The sequence below is a fragment of the Coregonus clupeaformis genome, chromosome 27 (genome assembly GCF_020615455.1).
Source record: "Coregonus clupeaformis isolate EN_2021a chromosome 27, ASM2061545v1, whole genome shotgun sequence".
Classification (NCBI taxonomy): Eukaryota; Metazoa; Chordata; class Actinopteri; order Salmoniformes; family Salmonidae; genus Coregonus; species Coregonus clupeaformis.
Window position 1 is genome coordinate 34885327 of NC_059218.1, and position 25414 is coordinate 34910740.

Sequence of the window (25414 nt, forward strand, 5' to 3'; positions counted from 1 at the left end):
GTGCTGGGTTTAACCATAGCGTAACACTCCTGGACCTTTTACAACTCCCCCTCTCAGCACCCTGCACCTTGGAGAGCGTAACAGCTCCAGGAATGCAGTGGATAACATATCTATCATCTAACTTCACTAGAAAGGAATGAGACTGGGAGCCAGCACTTTGCATTATGCATTCTGCCCTAAATAACCACTCGTCAGACCAGTTTTTGGAGTGCGTGAGTGAATGTGGGTTTGTCTGTTTGTTAATGAGTGTGTTGGGGGTTATGTTCCTTGTAGGAGTGGAAATACCATTGCTGTGTGTTTTTGGCTGCTTCTTTGGGAGCCCCACGTGCTGTAGACCATTGTCATAGGCAGGGGACAGACAGGAGGACACAACCCTCTGGTTCTAGTTGTGACGTGCCAGTGGAACTTCCCAGGGTGTATTAGAGGTGGCATTTTTACAACCTTATAAGGAACTTTAGGATTTCCATTGGGATTTTAGGAGGACAAGAACAGGTAAGAGCCACACACTGTGGAGAACTACGTTTGGTTGCACACCTTGAATGTTTGAATATGAATTTGTCAAATTGTCTTGTTTAAGAATGCCATATACATAACATGTACTCCCCTTTAAAAGCAGCATCTCTCAATTTTTTCAGCAGCAGTTGTAGAGGGAGTGGAATGCTGTCTATCACAGCCTCCATGTTACAGCCTGCATCTAAGGCAGCTCTGCTATGCTAAACTGAAACCACATTGGATGTGGACATACTCCCAGTTGGATAGCGATAATAGCATTCCACTTACAACATTTATTATACAGGCATTATTACAGTGAATTAAGCTTTTTAGTTTTGCCATCATTCTTGTTAGTAACATAACCTTTGATGATGCGTACTGGTGAACTAACCATTTAAACAGCAACAGCTTTTTAGTAGATTGTTGGTGACCATCGAGTCTAAGCATATTGTGTAAGCGTACACCAGAATAGAGCATTATAACAATAAACCCAACAACTGTGACAATTAGAACAGCGACACTCTACCCTCCTCAATCTCCCCTGCAGTGACCCCATTCATACCAAACACAGAAAAACCTGTTGGAGCTTGTCAGTTAGGTACTAATATGGTATAAACACACACACAGACACGCCAGTGTACACCTGAGGAAGGACTTCCTCTTCTACAAGGAAGTGACATCATGAAGGAATGCATGGCAAACTCCAATCACAGTCACTTATTCAATCAATGAAGCCATACTCATACACACACACACACACACACACACACACACACATATACACCCACACACACACACACACACACACACACACACAAACTAGGTCACTGCGGAGGTGTTGTGGGGGAGGAGGGGAGGAGGGGGAGGGGCGAAACAGACAGGTACAAAGACCTAGTGGAAACACCCTTCTCTTTCACTATCCTGGGAGGAGGCAGTTGTCACAGCATTACAGGTGAGGTACAGTAGACAGTTTTATTGAGCTTTTTCTTATAGATCCTTAGATGTGATATATGTAAGGACTTCTCTTTGCTTTAATAGTTTGAGAAAGAGACAGAGAATGTGGTTGTTCTGTATGTGAAGGAAGGAAGGAGAGAGAGAGAAAAACATTCTAATTTATTCCACCAATTATTCTAGTGTATTGGCTGTTGGTACATTTCTGCTTAATGTTTTGACTGAAAACTGAAGGTAGCAGAGAGTTGGCCATGATGATAATGAACTGTCAGAATCCTCATGACAACCTCATCATGAACTGCCTCTCACTTTGTTCCAAATGGGCTTTGCTCTGAGAGGCATTTCCTAAAGTGTGTAATGTTTTTGGGAAATGTGTAATTAGAGACTCACCGGGAGTTTAGAGCTTGACTGTTCTCCGGTGGCCACAAAATGGAATTCCTTTGGAATGTAATTATTTGTGTCTGTGTTATTCATGGCAGACAGCAAAGTACGAGACTGCACTGTCAGACAGACTCCATATAGAATCTCATCTTGTTTATAAAGAGCTTGACCTATGGGGTTGGGGGTCAGGATTAAAGTGCACTGTACCGGTCATAGAGTTAGAATATCAGAATATTCCCAGAGGATAGCAGATGTTTTGATCAGATGCGTTTAATCACCCATGGGATGTTTCCATCGCAAAACCAGTAAAAGTTTAGCCATTTGCTGTGTTTGTGTCAAAGGTCAGATACAATAAAATCTATGGTTGACTATAACTTTTAAAGTGATGTAGCGTAGTTGTTTGTAGATTTTGTTTATAGAAGACTGTGTTTCTACTTCCATTTATTGAAATATGCATCGCTTTCATATCGGTTATTGGATATATTTACAGTGGGGGAAAAAAGTATTTAGTCAGCCACCAATTGTGCAAGTTCTCCCACTTAAAAAGATGAGAGAGGCCTGTAATTTTCATCATAGGTACACGTCAACTATGACAGACAAAATAAATTTAAAAAATCCAGAAAATCACATTGTAGGATTTTTTATGAATTGATTTGCAAATTATGGTGGAAAATAAGTATTTGGTCAATAACAAAAGTTTCTCAATACTTTGTTATATACCCTTTGTTGGCAATGACACAGGTCAAACTTTTTCTGTAAGTCTTCAAAAGGTTTTCACACACTGTTTGTCACGATCGTCATACACAGAGGACCAAGGCGCAGCGTGGAATGCGAACATACTTATTTATTAGAGAACTCACGAACAAAACAACAAAACGATAACGTGACGTCCTTGGTTACAAACACAAACCTTCAACGGAACAAGATCCCACAACACACTGTGGAAAACAGGCTGCCTAAGTATGGTTCCCAATCAGAGACAACAAGCAACAGCTGATTCACGTTGCCTCTGATTGAGAACCACACTGGCCAACATAGAAACAAATGAGCTAGATAAACGACCTAGAATACAAAACACATAGAAACCACACACCCTGGCTCAACATAACAGAGTCCAAGAGCCAGGGCGTGACACTGTTGCTGGTATTTTGGCCCATTCCTCCATGCAGATCTCCTCTAGAGCAGTGATGTTTTGGGGCTGTCGCTGGGCAACACGGACTTTCAACTCCCTCCAAAGATTTTCTATGGGGTTGAGATCTGGAGACTGGCTAGGCCACTCCAGGACCTTGAAATGCTTCTTACGAAGCCACTCCTTTGTTGCTCGGGCGGTGTGTTTGGGATCATTGTCATGTTGAAAGACCCAGCCACGTTTCATCTTCAATGCCCTTGCTGATGGAAGGAGGTTTTCACTCAAAATCTCACGATACATGGCCCCATTCATTCTTTCCTTTACACGGATCAGTCGTCCTGGTCCCTTTGCAGAAAAACAGCCCCAAAGCATAATGTTTCCACCCCCATGCTTCACAGTAGGTATGGTGTTCTTTGGATGCAACTCAGCATTCTTTGTCCTCCAAACACGACGAGTTGAGTTTTTACCAAAAAGTTATATTTTGGTTTCATCTGACCATATGGCATTCTCCCAATCCTCTTCTGGATCATCCAAATGCACTCTAGCAAACTTCAGACGGGCCTGGACATGTACTGGCTTAAGCAGGGGGACACGTCTTGCACTGCAGGATTTGAGTCCCTGGCGGCGTAGTGTGTTACTGATGGTAGGCTTTGTTACTTTGGTCCCAGCTCTCTGCAGGTCATTCACTAGGTCCCCCCGTGTGGTTCTGGGATTTTTGCTCACCATTCTTGTGATCATTTTGACCCCACGGGTGAGATCTTTGCGTGGAGCCCCAGATCGAGGGGAGATTATCAGTGGTCTTGTATGTCTTCCATTTCCTAATAATTGCTCCCACAGTTGATTTCTTCAAACCAAGCTGCTTACCTAATGCAGATTCAGTCTTCCCAGCCTGGTGCAGGTCTACAATTTTGTTTCTGGTGTCCTTTGACAGCTCTTTGGTCTTGGCCATAGTGGAGTTTGGAGTGTGACTGTTTGAGGTTGTGGACAGGTGTCTTTTATACTGATAACAAGTTCAAACAGGTGCCATTAATTCAGGTAACAAGTGGAGGACAGAGGAGCCTCTTAAAGAAGAAGTTACAGGTCTGTGAGAGCCAGAAATCTTGCTTGTTTGTAGGTGACCAAATACTTATTTTCCACCATAATTTGCAAATAAATTCATTAAAAATCCTACAATGTGATTTTCTGGAGAAAAAAATTCTCAATTTGTCTGTCATAGTTGACGTGTACCTATGATGAAAATTACAGGCCTCTCTCATCTTTTTAAGTGGGAGAACTTGCACAATTGGTGGCTGACTAAATACTTTTTTCCCCCACTGTATCTCTAGACCAGTTTGTTGCCCTGTCGGCCCCTATGGGAGTTTGCCTTGGATACTATATCCAAACTACGGTGATTCAGATGAAAAATGCCATTGCAACATTTTCCAAGAAAGAGCTACTCTGGGATTTATGGGGTGTATTACGGTACGGTATGCTGAGCTCTTGTCCAGACACCCAGGGTCAAAGGTGTACAATAATATATCCTAAGCTGACAAGGACTGTCCAGATAGTCTGCCTATAAAGTAACATGAAGTCTCCTTCTGTGGTCAGTTTGCAGTTTTGAGGTTCCAGCGTCTGAAACATGTTCTCCACGGCCACTTCATACAAGAACCAGCATTACTCTGAGCTGAAGAGGAAATGTCTGGAGGACAATAAACTGTTTGAGGATCCAGAGTTTCCTGTCACCAACGCATCCCTGTTTTACAGAAAACAACCTCCTGGTATGGTGGAGTGGAAGAGACCAAGGGTGAGTGACTGTGACGGCTAAACAGAGCACTTGACTCATTATCAACGTTTCTATTAGATTTTCTATTCACCTGACCAGTCATTTTTATTTCAGGCAGATTTTACCAAGGAAAAAATATACCTGTGCTTTATTTTTTGTCTATTAGCTTAATACCAGAAGCAGAATCTGTATGCAAAAACATGAAACAGGAAATAGAATGTCACAAGCTTTAATGGCTCACTGAAACTATGTATTGTTCATGTTTTTCCTCATAGTTTTTAGGAAATGTTATTGCTTAAAATACCAATTTATAGTTTGCTGTTGATTAGTCAAAATTAAAGCTTAGACACGTGTTATAGAGTACTTTCTGGGATCAGAGCATGGCCTTCTTCTGGTGCAATATTGAAACCAAATATGTCATGTCTATGGTTTAATTTTCATGTGTGCTGACTTTTACAATACTTTTACAAGACCTCTGGCATTGATATACAAACAGTATGACTGTGTTACAGTGGCTTGCGAAAGTATTCACCCCCCTTGGCATTTTTCCTATTTTGCCTTACAACCTGGAATTAAAATGGATTTTTGGGGGGTTTGTATCATTTGATTTACACAACAAGCCTACCACTTTGAAGATGCAAAATACATTTTTTGGTGAAATAAACAAGAAATAAGACAAATAAACAGAAAACTTGAGCCCCCCTTGATGGTCAAAAAGCTCAATTTTAGTCTCATCTGACCAGAGTACCTTCTTCCATACGTTTGGGGAGTCTCCCAAATGCCTTTTGGCGAACACCAAACGTGTTTGCTTATTTTTTTCTTTAAGCAATGGCTTTTTTCTGGCCAGTCTTCTGTAAAGCCCAGCTCTGTGGAGTGTACAGCTTAAAGTGGTCCTAATGACAGATACTCCAATCTCCGCTGTGGAGCTTTGCAGCTCCTTCAGGGTTATCTTTGGTGTCTTTGTTGCCTCTCTGATTAATGCCTTCCTTGCCTGGTCCATGAGTTTTGTTGGGCAGCCCTCTCTTGGCAGGTTTGTTGTGGTGCCATATTCTTTCAATTTTTTAATATTGAATTTAATGGTGCTCCGTGGGATGTTCAAAGTTTCGAATATTTTTTTATAACCGAACCCTGATCTGTACTTCTCCACAACTTTGTCCCTTACCTGTTTGGAGAGCTCCTTAGTCTTCATGGTGCTGCTTGCTTGGTGGTGCCACTTGCTTAGCAGTGTTGCAGACTCTGGGGCCTTTCAGAATAGGTGTATATATACTGAGATCATGTGACACTTAGATTGCACACAGGTGGACTTTATTTAACTAATTATGTGACTTCTGAAGGTAATTGGTTGCACCAGATCTTATTTAGGGGCTTCATAGCAAAGGGGGTGAATATATATGCACGCACCACTTTTCCGTTATTTATTTCTTAGATTTTTTTTTATTCATTTTTTTTAAATTCATTTCACTTCATCAATTTTGACTATTTTGTGTACGTCCATTGCATGAAATCCAAATAAAAATCAATTTAAATTACAGGTTGTGATGCAACAAAATAGGAAAATGTCAAGCGGGATGAATACTTTTGCAAGGCACTTATGGCATTTGGCCATACATAGGTATTGTGAAAGGTGTTGTCTGCCAGGTTTTATATAGGCTCATACAATATTTTGTGATGGAGTACTTCAAAGGTTAATGCCTTTTGAAGGGTTGCCTCTGAGGATTGTGTTAAAGGTTGAGTGTCATCCACAATACTCATGGTGGTGACAGACAGCAAATTGTGTTGTGAAACTGGGGTGAGGGTGGTGCTGGGATGTGTCTCAAAGTGTATACTTTACATAGTGTGTGAGATATATGACAATAATGTCAGAGAAAAACAAAAATTAAATCTATGTTTGTATAGCTGCCATTCTGTTCAATGGAGGAAGACAGAGTTATATAATTCCTGTTTAATGTGTTACTGTATCTGTTCTCTGTACAGATGTTGGAACTTAATTTGAGCCAGCTTAATACGGCAGGAAAATAATCCTGCAGCAACAGGAAATGTGAATTATTATGTGCATAAAATCAAGTCTGAAAATTCAAAGTGGAAATTACTAACTTTAGAAGCCTTTAAAAAAAAACTAAAATACACTACAACTTTGCATTTCCTGCTTTGCAGGAAAATGATCAGCAACAAAAGAGTGATCAAATTAAGATCCTGCATCTGTATGGCATGTTGCCCAAGTGACAAGAGAAAACACAATTTCTTATTTATAACAACAGTACACCTCAAGAGAGTTCCAACTCATTTAAAAAGAAAACGTACTCTAAGCCAGAACTATTTTCCAAGGATTTGCGACTATTGTTACAAGTATAACTTATTACTAAGCACATTCTAAGGTATTTAAATTTTTCACATGGAACATGGAACATTTTACCTCACAATTTCACATTTTACCACCCCTCATCATAACTTGTCAACAACATTTTCTTTCTCTGCTACAGGAGATCAGTGATGGGCCTCATCTCTTTGTGGAGGGCATCAGCTCCCATGACTTGAACCAGGGGCTTTTGGGTAACTGCTGGTTCGTGGCGGCATGCTCCTGCCTGGCACTGAAGCCAGACCTCTGGCAGAAGGTGAGTTTGGTTTCCTCCTGTCTGGTCACACAGTCTGAGATGAGTGTCACAAGAGCAGACTATGTGTGTATTTCCGTGCGTATTAGTTTCCTTTATCAGTCCTTCCTTAGTCACCTTATGGGGGAATACATGGTGCTGTTTGGGAAGGAACACATCAAATCAAGCTTTATTTATATAGCACATTTCAGATGCAACGCACAGGTAAAAAACAGAAATAAAAATACAATGAAAATAAAAAACTGAAATATTTACTACACAGCAAACAGAAGAGGATAAAAAAACTAAAGAATAACAAAAACGGAAAGACTAAAAATAAATAGTCAATGAAAATAAAAACAGAAATATTTACTACACAGCAAACATAAGAGGATAAAGCCTGCTTGTAATAAAAGCATGGATGAGTCTCTTTGTATCAGCCTGAGATAGAAACTGACACACCTTAGCGATGTTCCTCAGGTGGTAAAAAGCTATTTTGGTCACATTCCTAATGCAGGGGCGGTGTGTTCATTAGGGCGATATGGGCGACGCACTGCCAAACGGGAAAAGGAAGGGATTTTTTTTCTAATCAATTATATCACGGCAACAGTAGTTATCAGTGTTCTAATCTAGACGTCTGATCTGCCACTAAATGTCCAATCAGGCTAAAGTCGTGCTTCAAATGGCCCCGCCCCTTTTGGGGCGATTTCAGTCAACCAGGAGTCTCTCATAGACTATCATGTAAAATATTTTTGTTTTCAAATATCAGAGCTTTCAATACAATCTCTATGGGTTCCGGGAGGGCTTGCACTTACGCGCTTTCGTCATACGTAACATAAGTAACCATGAACATAACTAAGAAAAGAGCGGGTAGCAGCGTCAATCAATTCACGTACAACTGTCAAGATGGCTAGCTTATTATTTAATACTTAATTATTTTTCATTTTAAAAAAAGTAAAAAAAAAAATATATATATGTTCATGTTCATTTTTACAAATCTATACAATTGGCCAGAATATGGTTGTTCATATTTACAAATCTATACAATTGGCCAGAATATGGTTGTTCATTTTTACAAAGCCATACAGATAGCTGTGTTTACCTTTTCTAGAAATTATTTTCAAATTCTGTTTTCAGGCTAAATGTCTATCACTGTTCATTTTCACAAATCTATACAAGAGGGCAGAATATGGAAGTCTATAAAAATTTCTTATTACCAATAACTTGCATCAATGTTTTCAGTAGCCTCTATCAAAAGCTCCTGCTTGCTTGTTGTGAATTATGCTCAGGTGCACATATTTCCAATTCAACCATGAGGCCTTTTTTAAGCAAGTAATGTGTATATCAGTATTGACTTATATGCTGCCCCTGTTGTTGCTGGACATATCTTTTTTAAAATGTGTGTAGGTCACCTAAATCATCAGAAAAATTGCCCCCCCTGAGAATTTTTTCAGGAGCCGCCACTGCTAATGTGTGAATCGAAATTGAGCAGATAATGTCTATGAAGTATGTGGGTGGATGTCTGTGTGCCATTTCATGCTGTTGATACTTGACTCACAGTTCATGTAACTTAGTTCACGTTAGGAATTCACCTGAGGGGCTTTTAACTCCCATTGAAAGGAAAAGAGTGTTATCTTTCCTTCTTAAATGACCATTACCACTCAGAAACATTCAACTTTTCCTTATTCAAGCCTGGCTGGGAAAGATACTACTTGCCTACATCCCCACCCAAGTTTAAAACTATTCACATTTGACTAGACATGTGATTCACTATGAAGCCCTGTGTTTTGACAGGTCATCCCTAACTGGAAGGAGCAGGAGTGGGACTCCAAGCACCCTGAGAACTACACTGGCATCTTCCACTTCCAGTTCTGGGTGTTTGGGGAGTGGGTGGACGTGGTGGTGGATGACCGCCTGCCCAGCATCAACGGAGAGCTCATGTACTGCCACTCCAAAGCCAAAAACGAGTTTTGGAGTGCCCTGCTTGAGAAAGCCTATGCCAAGTCAGTATACTGTAACATTTCTCATCCTTTGACCCATTTCTCAACCCTTGAATCATGACTCTCAACCCTTGAATCATAAATCATAACCTTTCGTACCCTCTAACCTCTCTGTATCTTCTCCGGACTCGCCTCTCTCTCCTCTTGTCTCCAGGCTCTCTGGCTGCTATGAGTCGCTGGACGGGGGCAACACTGGGGATGCGGTGGTGGATTTCAGTGGAGCTGTGGCAGAGGCCATTAACCTTGAGGCTGAAGCTTTCCACAAAGACCAGGAGAGAATGGACAAACTGTTTGAGGACCTGTTCAAAGTCTTCGACAGGGATGGAATAATCAGCTGCTCCATCAAGGTTTGTCTTTTCAATTGATCATTTTCAATTGGTCAGCACACTATAGTCACAGGTAATTGTGTATAGTAGACACAAGTGACTGTCTACTGTGCTTGGACCACTTTTAGGCGTCTCCTTCTGAAATCGAGGCACGGATGGCGTGTGGGCTGGTGAAGGGCCATGCTTACTCAGTGACTGCAGTGAAGAAAGTACGGTTGGGCCACGGGCTGGTGGCCTACTTCCAGAACGAGACCATCCCCCTGATCCGCATGAGGAACCCTTGGGGAAAGACTGAGTGGAACGGAGCCTGGAGTGACAGGTGAGGAGGACATGGAGCCTTTATCCTCCACACTCGCGTACTGTTCAACCTCTCCACACTTCAGTGCACAAGTGACCTCATCAACTCATTATCTCATTGTCCCTCTATTTCCTGTTGCCCCTCCCCCTCTCCTACTTCAGCTCAGAAGAATGGAAAAAGGTTGGCAGCATGGAGAGGAATAAGCTTGGCATCACAGTGGAAGATGATGGGGAGTTCTGGTGAGTGTAACAAAACAATTAAAGGCTATTATCTCTTCTGTTCAGCGTGTGAGAGTGTTTTATCTATCTACCCATGTTCATTTGTGTCTCTCTGTGTGTGTGTGTTACTGTATCTTCGTAGGATGGCGTTTAGAGACTGGTGTAAGTACTTCACAGATGCAGACGTGTGTCATCTCATCAACACCTCCCTACTCACCATCGACAAGACATGGAACGAAGTGATGATTTTTGGGAGTTGGACCAAGAATGCAGAGCCTCTGCACAACCGCTGTGGAGGCTGCATGAACCACAAACAGACATTCTTACAGAACCCCCAGTACCTGTTTGAGGTGACCAAGGAAGTGAATGAGGTTCTGATCTCCCTACAGCAGAGAGACATGAAGATCCACAGACGTATCGGCCAGGGAGAGAACCTCACCATCGGCTTCGCCATCTTCAAGGTAGTTCATATTAACACCCTCTAAGAATTACTAGTGGGATTGGGGTGAGAAACTGGGCCGGTGAGGGTCTGCCTAAGAGACAGGGTGTGCATCTGGGGCGTTGGTCCAACTTCAGTTCATTTTAGGGGAGAGGTTCTCTGCGCTACATGTTTGGCTTCCTCCTCTGTAAACAAATTTGGCTCAATCAATGGAATTTCAATTTTCTCTCTTCATCAGTTGAACAAACAGCGAATAAACCAGTGAGTCAAATAAAATAAAATGTAATTTGTCACATGCGCCGAATACAACTGGTGTAGACCTTACAGTGAAATGCTTACAAGCCCTTAATCAACAATTCAGTTTTAAGAAAAATAAGTGTTAAGTAAAAAATGGATAAGTAAAAATAAAAATAAATAAAAAATAGAAAAATAACAAATAATTAAAGAGCAGCAGTAAAATAACAGTAGCAAGGCTATATACAGGGGGTACCGGTACAGAGTCAATGTGCGGGGTCACAGGTTAGTCGAGGTAATTGTGGGTAGAGGTAAAGTGACTATGCAGTGTTTACAATAATGGGTAGACATTACTTATAATGGCCGCATTGGCTTGTTCATATCAGGGACACAAACTTTCAACAAGACCTAGATCTGATCAAGCTGTAACAACAACCATTGGGGAACAGTCATGGTGAGAAATTATTTCTTTTGATTTAAGGTTGAACTGAATAGGAAATACCGCATGCATGACATCATCACCCAGCTTAACGTGCAATCTACGACGTACATCAACGCCCGCACGGTGTTCATGAGGGGCATGTTCCCCAAGGGCCGTTACATCATCATCCCCTCCACCTTCAAACCGGAGATTCTGGGAGAGTTCATGCTGCGTGTTTACACTAACGTAGACTCAGGATGCAGGTACTGGAAATAGATCTGTGGCATAGCTAAAATATAATTTACATGTAGTAACACACTTCAGTATGATATCTTATCTATGCAGAATACCATTACTTTAGCATTACTGTAAATCGCTCTCTCTCTCCCTCTCTCAGAGAGCTAACAGAACACCAGCCCAGCATAAAGTGTTGGAGTGCGTTGACTGGCTATCCTATTGCCGTGTCCCAGATCTACGTCCATGGAGCAGAGGGGCTGGAGAACCAGGACAGCAAAGGGGGTGAGAGAATGCTCCACAACCTCTAATTAAAACAATCTCATACATTACAGGGAAATGTTTCAGCATTGCCTAATGAATGGTTCATAATGTGTCATTGTACAGGCGCAGATCCATATGTGATCGTGTCCTGTGAGGGCTGCTCAGTACAGTCAACAGTCAAGGCAGACACCGTGAAGCCGGTGTTTGATACCAGAGCAATCTTCTACAGGAAGAAGACCACAAAGCCAATCACTGTGGAGGTAAGATACAGTTGAAGTCGGAAGTTTACATACAGTGAGGGAAAAAAGTATTTGATCCCCTGCTGATTTTGTACTTTTGCCCACTGACGAAGAAATGATCAGTCTATAATTTTAATGGTAGGTTTATTTGAACACTGAGAGACAGAATAACAACAAAAAAATCCAGAACAAATGCATGTCAAAAATGTTATAAATTGATTTGCATTTTAATGAGGGAAATAAGTATTTGACCCCCTCTCAATCAGAAAGATTTCTGGCTCCCAGGTGTCTTTTATACAGGTAACGAGCTGAGATTAGGAGCACACTCTTAAAGGGAGTGCTCCTAATCTCAGCTTGTTACCTGTATAAAAGACACCTGTCCACAGAAGCAATCAATCAATCAGATTCCAAACTCTCCACCATGGCCAAGACCAAAGAGCTCTCCAAGGATGTCAGGGACAAGATTGTAGACGTACACAAGGCTGGAATGGGCTACAAGACCATCGCCAAGCAGCTTGGTGAGAAGGTGACAACAGTTGGTGCGATTATTCGCAAATGGAAGAAACACAAAATAACTGTCAATCTCCCTCGGCCTGGGGCTCCATGCAAGATCTCACCTCGTGAATTTGCAATGATCATGAGAACGGTGAGGAATCAGCCCAGAACTACACGGGAGGATCTTGTCAATGATCTCAAGGCAGCTGGGACCATAGTCACCAAGAAAACAATTGGTAACACACTATGCCGTGAATGTCTGAAATCCTACAGCGCCCGCAAGGTCCCCCTGCTCAAGAAAGCACATATACAGGCCCGTCTGAAGTTTGCCAATGAACATCTGAATGATTCAGAGGAGAACTGGGTAAAAGTGTTGTGGTCAGATGAGACCAAAATCGAGCTCTTTGGCATCAACTCAACTCGCCGTGTTTGGAGGAGGAGGAATGCTGCCTATGACCCCAAAAACACCATCCCCACCGTCAAACATGGAGGTGGAAACATTATGCTTTAGGGGGTGTTTTTCTGCTAAGGGGTCAGGACAACTTCACCACATCAAAGGGACGATGGACGGGGCCATGTACCGTCAAATCTTGGGTGAGAACCTCCTTCCCTCAGCCAGGGCATTGAAAATGGGTTGTGGATGGGTATTCCAGCATGACAATGACCCAAAACACACGGCCAAGGCAACAAAGGAGTGGCTCAAGAAGAAGCACATTAAGGTCCTGGAGTGGCCTAGCCAGTCTCCAGACCTTAATCCCATAGAAAATATGTGGAGGGAGCTGAAGGTTCGAGTTGCCAAACGTCAGGCTCGAAACCCTAATGACTTGGAGAAGATCTGCAAAGAGGAGTGGGACAAAATCCCTCCTGAGATGTGTGCAAACCTGGTGGCCAACTACAAGAAACGTCTGACCTCTGTGATTGCCAACAAGGGTTTTGCAACCAAGTACTAAGTCATGTTTTGCAGAGGGGTCAAATACTTATTTCCCTAATTAAAATGCAAATCAATTTATAACATTTTTGACATGCGTTTTTCTGGATTTCTTTGTTGTTATTCTGTCTCTCACTGTTAAAATAAACCTACCATTAAAATTATAGACTGATCATGTCTTTGTTAGTGGGCAAACGAACAAAATCAGCAGGGGATCAAATACTTTTTTTCCCCTCACTATACACCTTAGCCAAATACATTTAAACTCAGTTCTTTCACAATTCCTGACTTTTAATAGTAAAAAAATAATTCCCTGTCTTAGGTCAGTTAGGATCGCCACTTTATTTTAAAAATGTGAATTGTCAGAATAATAGTAGAGAGAATGATTTATTTCAGCTTTTATTTATTTCATCACATTCCCAGTGGGTCAGAAGTTTACATACACTCAATTAGTATTTGGTAGCATTCCCTTTAAATTGTTTAACTTGGGTCAAACGTTTCGGGTAGCCTTCCACAAGCTTCCCACAATAAGTTGGGTGAATTGTGGCCCATTCCTCCTGACAGAGCTGGTGTAACTGAGTCAGGTTTGTAGGCCTCCTTGCTCGCACACGCTTTTTCAGTTCTGCCCACAAATGTTCTATAGGATTGAGGTCAGGGCTTTGTGATGGCCACTCCAATACCTTGACTTTGTTGTCCTTAAGCAATTTTGCCACAACTTTGGAAGTATGTTTTGGGTCATTGTGTACCCTCACAGCATGATGCCGCCACCCCCGTGCTTCACGGTTGGGATGGTGTTCTTCAGCTTGCAACCACCCCTTTTTTCCTCCAAACATAACAATGGTCATTATGGCCAAACAGTTCTATTTTTGTTACATCAGACCAGAGGACATTTCTCCAAAAAGTACGATCTTTGTCCCCATGTGCAGTTGCAAACCGTAGTCTGGCATTTTTATGGCGGTTTTGGAGCAGTGGCTTCTTCCTTGCTGAGCGGCCTTTCAGGTTATGTTGATATAGGACTCGTTTTACTATGGATATAGTTACTTTTGTACCTGTTTCCTCCAGCATCTTCACAAGGTCCTTTGCTGTTGTTCTGGGATTGATTTGCACTTTTCGCACCAAAGTACATTCATCTCTAGGAGACAGAACACGTCTCCTTCCTGAGCGGTATGACGGCTGCATGGTCCTATGGTGTTTATACTTGCGTACTATTTGGAAATTTATACTTGCGTACTACTGGCGTTTGGAAATTGCTCCTAAGGATGAATCAGACTTGTGGAGGTCTACCATTTTTTTCTGAGGAATTGGCTGATTTCTTTTGATTTTCCCATGACGTCAAGCAAAGAGGCACTGAGGTTGAAGGTAGGCCTTGAAATACACCCACAGGTACACCTCCAATTGACTCAAATGATGTCAATTAGCCTATCAGAAGCTTCTATAGCCATGACATCATTTTCTGGAATTTTCCAAGCTGTTTAAAGGCACAGTCAACTTAGTGTATGTACATTTCTGACCCACTGGAACTGTGATAGAGTGAAATATAAGTGAAATAATCTGTCTGTAAACAATTGTTGGAAAAATTACTTGCCAAAACTATAGTTTGTTAACAAGAAATTTGTGGAGTGGTTGAAAAACGAGTTTTAATGACTCCAACCTAAGTGTATGTAAACTTCCGACTTCAACTGTATACAGTATGGGGGTCAAAGACCATCACTAACAATGGGCTGGGAAGACAAACTGACTAGTGAATTGTAACATTTAGGTCAGAAATTAGGGCCGGATTCCATCTGTATCGCCGCACTTCAGCACTACAGTGCGCTTGAAATTTAAATGTAATTTCCGATTGAGCCGACATATGCAGAGATTACCGTGAATGCAGTTTCCGCTAACGCAGGAACAGTGCCTTTGAATATAAATCGGGATACAATGCCAAACTTCAGCGCTACGGATTGAATACAGCCCTTCAATGGATGGTCAGATGTTGTTCATGTAAAACCTTGGTCTTAAATGTTCTCCACCTCTGTCCTCCGTCCCCCCTCTTCGTCCTCCTCCCCAGGTGTGGAACAGTAATGCTGTGAAGGACCAGTTCCTGGGCCAGGTGGTTCTGACAGGCTCAGTCAATGACTCCACCGACCCCCAGAGGCTCCAGCTGAGGAAGAGGGGTAGAGCCATGGCCGACGAAATGCCTGGCTTCATCACCCTCCGCATTGTCACCTGCACCGAGCTCACAGACATGTGACCTGGATCAGCTGACTACTACCTGGGACACATTGACAGTGTTTACAACACTCTGTCGCCTCGGACACTTTGGACAGGGGCTCAGCACTACAAGACATAAAGTTATCACTCAGAATGACTATCAATGTGAGCTTACAATATATTCTACTAAGGACTGCCATGGACCAAGAAGTACCTTCAAGCCTTCTGGAGTTTTGTTTGTTCTTATAGCATTAGTTTTGAGTGTTTTGTAAAGAGACAAGACATTCATTTTTGAAAGATGAATAACTGTGAAAAAGTAAGAATATAATAATTTTCTACTAGACTATACACTATGAAACATAATAACTCTTCAAAGTGATATGCATACTGTATCTGTATACAACATTATGCAACTTATACATTCCAATAACATGTTTGTTATCATATACAAAGATAAGTGCCTCTTTTGATATTGCTGAAAAACAGCCAAAAGGCTTCAGTATTTGCTACAAAATATTGGAAAGTCTTGAAAGACCTGAATGTATCTAGAGTGTAAGTTTTGAACCATGGTCATCAATTTGTGTCGTTCCACTGAACAACTTGAAATGCCTAAAGTGTATGTACTGCCTCTAAACTACCGTACTCCCTTGCTCAAAATGACTTGCCACGTAGTCCCTCCCTACTAACAACAAAGAAAAATACATCCATTCAAACCGAAAAGTAATTTTACAATGTTTTTTTTTTGTTTAAATTAATTTTATTTCAGTTCAGTTCCCAAACTGCAGTATTTTGTTGTTTTACACTCAAGACACAGCCATGCACAATTCAGAATTCAAAAAAGTATGTTGCTTTAACCACAATTAAAAATAGCATATCCAAAACCTTAGTTTTCCCCAGTCGCTTTTTCTCTTCTGTCCTTTTCCAAAGATGGGGCTTGCTGAGGTTCACCAGATGGATCAGCAGTTTACAAACCCAGATAATAATCATTTTAAAGAAACGCTTTTTTGTCTTTGTTCCGTTCTCATGATACACATTAATAGAGGAATTTTCACACCACGTGTACAGGTTTACACATTCAGAAGAGAGGAATGTACAGGATCGACCGTGGAAGAGGAGCGGGCTGGCGGGGAGGGGCAGGGCAGCTAGCTGTCCCAGAGTTCATCTTTGTGCTCAGAGTTCAGGCCTGTACATAGAGGTGAGGCTAAAGGTCAGAGGGCAGATAGTCTCTGTGAGGTCCCTGAGACTCTCAGCCACAGGCACACTCAGAAGTAGTGCTCCGGACAGACAGACATGGGACTAATGGAGACAGACGGGGGACTGCTGGAGACAGACGGGGGACTGCTGGAGACAGACGGGGGACTGCTTCCAACGGCTCTGTGTCCAGGTGGAGTACTGTCTGACACAGCCCAAGCAGGATCGTTCCATCCAGGAGTGTGTTTTATTTTCTTGTTCAATTTCCAGGGTGCAAAACATTTATAAATACATACCATAGAGCAACCTGAATATTATCATTTCATTTTTAAGTTACGTAACTCCCCAAAAATAAAATAATCACATAATATTTACATACACACACACATATCCTAACAATGTTAGCCTAATTGGAAAATTAATTAACGTATTGTTTTCCCATGCATGAAATTAGTGATGTACTCCTTGCAATGGACAGTGTGAGGCTCTCCTGCATTTCCACATATAGGCTATGGTGGAGGTATGAGTGAGAAGCTACCCTGCACTACACAGTCTGAGTTAAGGTGGAGAACAGGTGTGGTATCTAGTGCAGACTGAGGTCGCTCTCTCCCTTAAAAACACACAAATGTTTACACACAGCCACTCATGCATACACTCACACTCCCATTCATACACACACACACACACACACACACACACACACACACACACACCACCATCTACCAGGAATACAGTGTGAGCTCATGGGATATAGCCCATGAAACCAGTGGTCAGTGACTCCCAATGAGAACCCTGAGATCAGGGACTGATATCACTGTATGGTGTACACTACAGGTTAGACCCTCAACATCTATCCTGTCGCCTACTCTCTCTGTCCCAGGTCTGGACTTCAGGACAATCCTAAGGGATGCTGTGGCTACTATGGACCAGATGGAGGATGCCATATTAATGGTTATTACTAAGCTATTGAAAGAAGAATCAAGAAACAGTATGCAGAGAGAGCTTTTCAGAGTTGTTTTCTAGTAGCCTATGGGATGAGAAGAATGGCAGAGTGAAGGGGAATGTGATCCTCTAGTTTCCAATGGTCCGCAAGACAGATTACAATCATAAAATGGCACTCAGTCATCGATCCAAAAACCTTTTCATGGGCAAATGATTAACATCCACCCACCAATCTGCCAAACAGTCTAAACTCACAGAAATACATAGAAACAGACACGACCAAACTCACACAGTACATCAGAAAGTTTAGCAACAAGACACTGGAGCAATAAGTCTTAATTTATGCTGAGAGTGGATCAGCTAAATAATAGCGTTCCATAATTTCTTTTAGATATACACATCATGGACAGGCAGACAGATAGACAGATGAACATGTGCGCTAACTCAGGGATTGTGCTCATTTTAACAAATGGCTTATCACACTAAGCATGGCTTCTACTTCTGATACATCTAAGTAAATTCACAGATCAGAGGTTAAGCATGCAAAAGTAAGGCTCATTGATGTGAAACAAAATGGTAACATTGGCAAACACTGAACCCACCCCCACACCCCCCAAAAAAAAAAAGCAAATATTTGTCTGTAGACTATCCCCACAGAAATAGACACAGTAACACAGTCTAACGTCCTGCAATAGATTGTGACAACTTCAGAATTTTTCTAACTGACCTTCAGTCTCAGACTCTCTGACTCTGGCCAAACAATTACAAATCAATTAATTTACAAAATCGATTTTTAAAGGTATTTATCCCATAACATAGCTTTCATATTTGAAAAATGGGAAAATGTTTTCAAAGCTGTGAATTTGAACTCAGCCATTCTCTATGTCAGATCTCTGAACATCTAATAACTTTAGGGTGTCCAAGAAATTACAGCTATGTCCTGGAGTACAACTGCCAACTGGCTTTGAAGGATGGTTGCCACTTCCCTCCCTCCCTCCCTCCCTCCTTTTCTCTCTCTCACACACACGTACGCACACACACACACACGCACGCACGCACGCACGCACACACACACACACATACGCACGCACACACACACACATACGCACGCACACACACACACATACGCACGCACACACACACACACACTCACACACAAAGGTTGCAAGTTGGTTACATGGAGCCAAAGTCATGCAGGCATATGTTGGGTCCAGAGTCCCCAAGTCTGTCTCATGTAAAATGTTCTCTGCAGGAGAGGCCTGATGGAAAGGGAAAGGGAACCAAGGCGATCACTGGACAGACAAGGAAGGAATCACATTATCTCAGTGCTGTTACGTTCTGCCTCTCTTCCTGGATCTCTCACTTTTGAAAAGGAGCACAAGTTTTTTTCTTCGGTATTTTCTCTTTTTAGTTTTAAGTTTAGGAGCCTCTACTCTCCTCACAGGACACACACACACGCTTACACACACGCTTACACACACGCTGACAGACTGCTCCACATGTACAGAATGCTGGAGGACTAAAGGAGGAGGCGGCAGGCGGTTCAGCAGCAGCGTCTGACCACTGAGAGGCCCTGTAGGCCAGCTGTCCATCCATGAGGCAGCAGGTGGGTTGGTTACTGTCTGTCACACAACCCCATGGAGCAGGGTCCAGCTCTGTGTGTGGAAACATGGCGCCCTCTAGCGGCTGCTGTTTTTTATGGCCTCCTTAGCTGCTACAATCAGGGGGCTCAGGCTGGACAGGGGCTTGGCTAACTTCAGGAAGGAATGCTGCAAGGGAACACAAGAGAAGAATAGTGATGGGGGAATGCTCTGCAGCCCTGCGTGTACAGACTGTGATTTCAGATTATAACTGTACACGTAACTGCCAAAATAAAGGAAACACGTGAGTAAATGAGGGATACTAAGTGTATTGAAAGCAGGTGCTTCAACACAGATGTGGTTCCTGAGTTAATTAAGCAATTAAAACATCCCATCATGGTTAGGGTCATGTATAAAAATGCCCAGTTGCCCATTATTTTGGCTACCATGGCTAGAAGAAAATATGTCAGTGACTTTGAAAGAGGGGTCTCAAGGGAGCATAGGGGGTTTAAGGGTGTGTGGGTGTGTCTCTGTCACCAGATCTCAACCCAATTGAACACTTATGGGAGATTCTGGAGCAGCGCCTGAGACAGCGTTTTCCACCACCATCGACAAAACACCAAATTATGTAATTTCTCGTGGAAGAATGGTGTCACATCCCTCCAATAGAGTTCCAGACAGTTGTAGAATCTATGCCAAGGTGCATTGAAGCTGTTCTGGTGGCTCGTGGTGGTACAATGCCCTATTAAGACACTTTAAGTTGGTGTTTCCTTTATTTTGTCAGTTACCTGTAGGTTAGTAATGTAGCAACATAATTCAGGTATTCAATTTATTGTAAAATGTCCCAGTTTTTTTCTTAGAATGCACTCATATATACATTTTCTAATGGTATCAGGTATTTCTTTCATATTTTGTGTTAAAATAAAGAAAATTATATGTGCCTAATTTGCATAAATACACTGGGTATATTTGCGTATATGAATACATTATCATTGTATAAAATGATTACTTCTTTCAATTCCACAAAAAATGTACACTCTCAAAATAAAGTTATCTTTCTTGTGATGTAAGTGTCTATATGATGTGTTAAATCCCCGATGAAGCTTTAGCGTTCTTATGGATGCAACAGAGAGACAATATATTCCATTGAGCCCATTTCAGCCATTACCGGGGTGTGTTTGAAAGGTCATTACAAACATAACGTGGTAATGTTAACGGGGAAAAAAGACAGCCACAAGCAAGATTATGAAAGAGTCGCAGGAGTAAAATGAAAGCAATCAATCCAGCGAGATTAAAGTAACAAGTGGATTTTGCACACCTCAAACACAGGAAATAGATGGCTGAAAATGACAGATCCTCAGGTGGGCGTGGCATGTGCGTTGCTATAGTAATGTAGGAGTAAACTAGTTGGTGTGGTCAGATTTGGTTATGTTAGCCTCTGCCGAGTCCCCAACAACTGGATGTTCCGGTTTTCAGGGGAAATTAAAAGAGAGCCTGTGATGCGACTTACGCTTTTGGACGTTAACAAGGCGACACTCCATCTTAACTCCTCCTCCACATTTACTAGATTGGTTGAACAGTGCAGAAAAGCACCTCCCCAAAAGTTTTTTTTCTTCTCATCAAGACCAGTATGTAGGGAATCTAGTTTCAGGCGTTTCTTTTACACCTGCTACATTAAGTTAGGGTTATGTTAGAGTGGTCAGGCTTGGGTTATGTTTTGGTGGTCAGGGTTGGGTTATGTTAGAGTGGTCAGGGTTGGGTTATGTTAGAGTGGTCAGGGTTGGGTTATGTTAGAGTGGTCAGGGTTGGGTTATGGTAGAGTGGTCAGGGTTGGGTTATGTTAGAGTGGTCAAGTTTAGGTTATGTTTTGGTGGTCAGGGTGGGGTTGTTGTGTACCTGGAGGAGCTCCTTGGCTGAGCCTCTGCGGTCCACGTCCATCTCCAGGCAGCGGTTGAGGAAGTCTCTGAACACGGAGGTCAAACGCTCAGGGTTCTGCAGCTCTGGAGTCCCGTTGGTGGCGATTAGGTACAGGGCCTGAGGAGGAGGGGAGAGAGGGGTGGAGAGGGACAATCAGTTACTGGCAGTTATTGATCAAATAGCTCTAATATATCCCTGGATGTGTGTGTACTGTAGATGGTGTGTTTCGGTTTTACCCTGAGAGGGTTCTCATTAAGGTAGGGAGGTTCTCCCTCCACCATCTCTATAGCCATGATACCCAGGGACCAGATGTCCACCTTGGGCCCGTAGGCCTTACGGGTCACCACCTCGGGTGCCATCCAGTAGGGCGTGCCCACCATGGTGCTTCGCTTGTTCTGCTCTGGGGTGATCTGGGCACAGAACCCAAAGTCGGCTGCAGGGAGAGAGAAACGTCAGACATTGGTTCAACTCCACCCATTTCCACATGGCTCTCTCCCCCAACCCCATCCCTTTCCACATTACTCTCTTCACCAACATACCATTGACTGCATCATTCCACCCTGGTCCCTGCCTGTCCCCTACTGGTGAGGTGACTTACTGAGCTTGACCGAGCCGTCCATGCCCAGCAGGATGTTGTCACTCTTGATGTCTCTGTGGATCACCTGGTTGGAGTGCAGGAAATCCAGAGCCTGCAGACACTGTAGAGTGGAGACACAGACACACATCTAGATCAGAGGAAACGCCTGGAAACATTTCTCCCAATTAAGACCTCTAGAATAACCACAACTGCCTTGATCTCTGAACCATGTCCTGTTCCAAGATAGCGTAGCAGTGTGGTCATGTTCTCTTGTGTGTCCATGTAAATAGCCTGTTTTTTGTATTTTTTTTGTATTTTACGTATATATTTCCCTATCACACATTTCATCCTTCTACTAAATATACTTTCCTGCAACCCGCCTCACTCAATGTGGAACGGATTCTATTATTTACTCACCTTTATCTAGAATCTCCAGTTGAAACTAGCCAGCCATCTGTTATGATGAGTTTCTCAGGTATCAAAGAATCAAGGATGCAAGGCTATACTTAGACATTCTGTGGAGATTTCATACCAAGTATTTATTCAATCACGAGCTCGTGGGTTCATCCAACAAACGGACATGGCTTTGCCCTTCGTCAGTTGAACTACCTAACAAAGAAGACACTCTATCTTATATAGCCTTTATTACCTTATATAGCCTTTATTACTCCTGGCATACAGTGGGGAAACAAAGTATTCCCACTTAAAAAGATGAGAGAAGCTTGTAATTTTCATCTTAGGTACACGTCAACTATGATAGACAAAATAAGGAGAAAAAATCCAGAAAATCACATTGTAGGATTTGTAATGAATTTATTTGCAAATTATGGTGGAAAATAAGTATATGGTCACCTACAAGCAATATTTCTGGCTCTCACAGACCTGTAACTTCTTCTTTAAGAGGCTCCTCTGTCCTCCACTCATTACCTATATTAATGGCACCTGTTTGAACTTGTTATCAGTATAAAAGACACCTGTCCACAACCTCAAACAGTCACACTCCAAACTCCACTATGGCCAAGACCAAAGAGCTGTCAAAGGACACCAGAAACAAAATTGTAGACCTGCACCAGGCTGGGAAGACTGAATCTGCAATAGGTAAGCAGCTTGGTTTGAAGAAATCAACTGTGGGAGCAATTATTAGGAAATGGAAGACATACAAGACCTCGAAATCTCCCTCGAACTGGGGCTCCACGCAAGATCTCACCCCGTAGGGTCAAAATGATCACAAGAACGGTGAGCAAAAATCCCAGAACCACACGGGGGCACCTAGTGAATGACCTGCAGAGAGCTGGGACCAAAGTAACAAAGCCTACCATCAGTAACACACTTGTCACGCCCTGGCTCTGGGGACTCTAATATGTTGAGCCAGGGTGTGTAAAGTCTATGTGTTTTGTTCTAGGTTTCACATTCTAGTATTGTTGTTCTATGTTGGCCAGTGTGGTTCTCAATCAGAGGCAACGTGATTCAGCTGTTGCTTGTTGTCTCTGATTGAGAACCATACTTTAGCAGCCTGTTTCCCCACAGAGTTTGTGGGATCTTGTTTCTAGTCTGTTGTGTTAGACCGTGAACTGTCACGTTATCGTTTTGTTGTTTTTGATCGTGTCTCTAATAAAAAGTATGTTTGCCTGCAACGCTGCGCCTTGGTCCTCATCTCTGTTAGACGATCGTGACAGAAGATCCCACCAAGACTGGACCAAGCAGCGTGTCCAGGAGCCATCGCCAGGGAGATCTCTAGCAGATCTCCTTCGCCTCCTCGACTGGGTCAAGCCGGGTGAGGAAGAGAAGGGCTTGACATGGAAGCAGAAGGGCGAAAGGCTGGCGAGGGACATGGAGACCTGGTCCACGGGTAGGAGAGACGCCCAGAAAATTTTTAGGGGGGGGCTAACGCCGTGGACGACGGGCCAGCAGGAGACCGCGACAGAGCGGCCCAGCGGGTTGGCAGAGGAGGCCGCCAGGTTACGGGAGTCACTGGTCACCAGGGGGAAGGAGGATGTAGAGGCACGGCGAGAGGTACTGGGGTGTGTTGCCAGTCCGGTCCGGCCTGTTCCTGATCCCCACGTAGGGCCAGTGGTGTGTGTTCCCAGTACGGTCCGGCCTGTTCCTGCCACTCGCACCAAGTCTACGGTGCGCGTCGCCAGCTCGGCCCGGCCTGTTCCTGCTCCCCGCACCAAGCCTGTGGTGCGCGTCGCCAGCCCAGTCCGGCCCATTCCTGCTCCCCGCACCAAGTCAGTGGTGCGTTTCGTCAGCCCTGTCCGGCCCGTTCCTGCTCCCCGCGCAAGTCAGTGGTGTGCGTCGTCAGCCCGGCCGGCCATTCCCTGCTCCCCCGCACCAAGTCAGTGGTGCGTTTCGATCAGCCCAGCTCGGCCCGTTCTTGCCGCACCAAGTCAGTGGTGCGCTCGTCAGCCCGGCACGGTCCGTTCCGGCTCCCCGCACCAAGTCAGTGGTGCGCTCCGTCAACCCGGCTCGGCCCGCTCCTGCTCCCCACACCAAGCCAGTGGTGTGTGTCGTCAGTCCGGCACGGCCCGTGCCTGTTCCACCGGTGGCTGGTCCGGCACCGGTCAGATGCTTCACGCCGGAGCTAGAGCAATCCGCTCCACCAGTGTGCAGTCCAGCTCCGGCCAGCGGGGCCAGACCGGACCAGGGGTACTTTGGGGGGTTGGAGAGGGAGCGGGGATCAGGCCCGGAGCCGGATCCGCCGCCTAAGCGGAGTGCCCACCCGGTCCCTCCCCTGTGGTATTTGGTGGGCGCGGTCGGAGTCCGCGCCTTTAGGGGGTACTGTCACGCCCTGGCTCTGGGGACTCTAATATGTTGAGCCAGGGTGTGTAAAGTCTATGTGTTTTGTTCTAGGTTTCACATTCTAGTATTGTTGTTCTATGTTGGCCAGTGTGGTTCTCAATCAGAGGCAACGTGATTCAGCTGTTGCTTGTTGTCTCTGATTGAGAACCATACTTTAGCAGCCTGTTTCCCCACAGAGTTTGTGGGATCTTGTTTCTAGTCTGTTGTGTTAGACCGTGAACTGTCACGTTATCGTTTTGTTGTTTTTGATTGTGTCTCTAATAAAGAGTATGTTTGCCTGCAACGCTGCGCCTTGGTCCTCATCTCTGTTAGACGATCGTGACAACACTACGCCGCCAGGGACTCAAATCCTGCAGTGATAGAAGTGTCCCCCTGCTTAAGTCAGTACATGTCCAGGCTCGTCTGAAGTTTGCTAGAGTGCATTTGGATGATCCAGAAGAGGATTGGGAGAATGTCATATGGTCAGATGAAACCAAAATATAACTTTTTGGTAAAAACTCAACTCGTCGTGTTTGGAGGACAAAGAATGCTGAGTTGCATCCAAAGAACACCATACCTACTGTGAAGCATGGGGGTGGAAACATCATGCTTTGGGGCTGTTTTTCTGCAAAGGGACCAGGACGACTGATCCGTGTAAAGGAAAGAATGAATGGGGCCATGTATCGTGAGATTTTGAGTGAAAACCTCCTTCCATCAGCAAGGGCATTGAAGATGAAACGTGGCTGGGTCTTTCAGCATGACAATGATCCCAAACACACCACCCGGGCAACGAAGGAGTGGCTTCGTAAGAAGCATTTCAAGGTCCTGGAGTGG

At 43.6% G+C, this 25414-nt stretch overlaps 2 protein-coding genes across 5 annotated transcripts in view; one reads left to right on the top strand and one right to left on the bottom strand.

Annotated features, from left to right (window-relative positions):
• The first annotated feature begins 263 nt into the window (after positions 1–263).
• Positions 264–16476, top strand: LOC121541884 (calpain-5). 3 transcript variants are annotated; one of them, XM_041851249.2, is made up of 12 exons: positions 264–492; positions 4541–4736; positions 7196–7327; positions 9098–9306; positions 9458–9650; positions 9758–9948; positions 10089–10166; positions 10288–10606; positions 11300–11502; positions 11637–11758; positions 11861–11997; positions 15453–16476. In XM_041851249.2, the coding sequence occupies exons 2-12, from the start codon at positions 4572–4574 to the stop codon at positions 15633–15635; spliced, it is 1932 nt and encodes a 643-aa protein (XP_041707183.1). In that variant the 5' UTR covers positions 264–492; positions 4541–4571; the 3' UTR covers positions 15636–16476. The 3 variants fall into 3 exon arrangements, with proteins under 3 accessions (XP_041707183.1, XP_041707180.1, XP_041707181.1); XM_041851246.2 differs by lacking the exon at positions 264–492 and adding an exon at positions 1366–1444; XM_041851247.2 differs by lacking the exon at positions 264–492 and adding an exon at positions 1414–1449.
• A 2336-nt stretch (positions 16477–18812) lies between these two features.
• The window catches only part of LOC121541885 (serine/threonine-protein kinase PAK 3), a 63997-nt gene continuing 57395 nt past the window's right edge, over positions 18813–25414 (bottom strand). For both annotated transcript variants that reach the window (XM_041851251.1, XM_041851250.1), the window contains 4 exons: positions 21824–21923; positions 21462–21658; positions 21205–21342; positions 18813–19497 (listed from right to left, as the gene is read on the bottom strand). In XM_041851251.1, the coding sequence (XP_041707185.1) occupies positions 19408–19497; positions 21205–21342; positions 21462–21658; positions 21824–21923 (525 nt within the window). In that variant the 3' untranslated portion in view covers positions 18813–19407. The remainder of the gene's footprint in view (positions 19498–21204; positions 21343–21461; positions 21659–21823; positions 21924–25414) is intronic.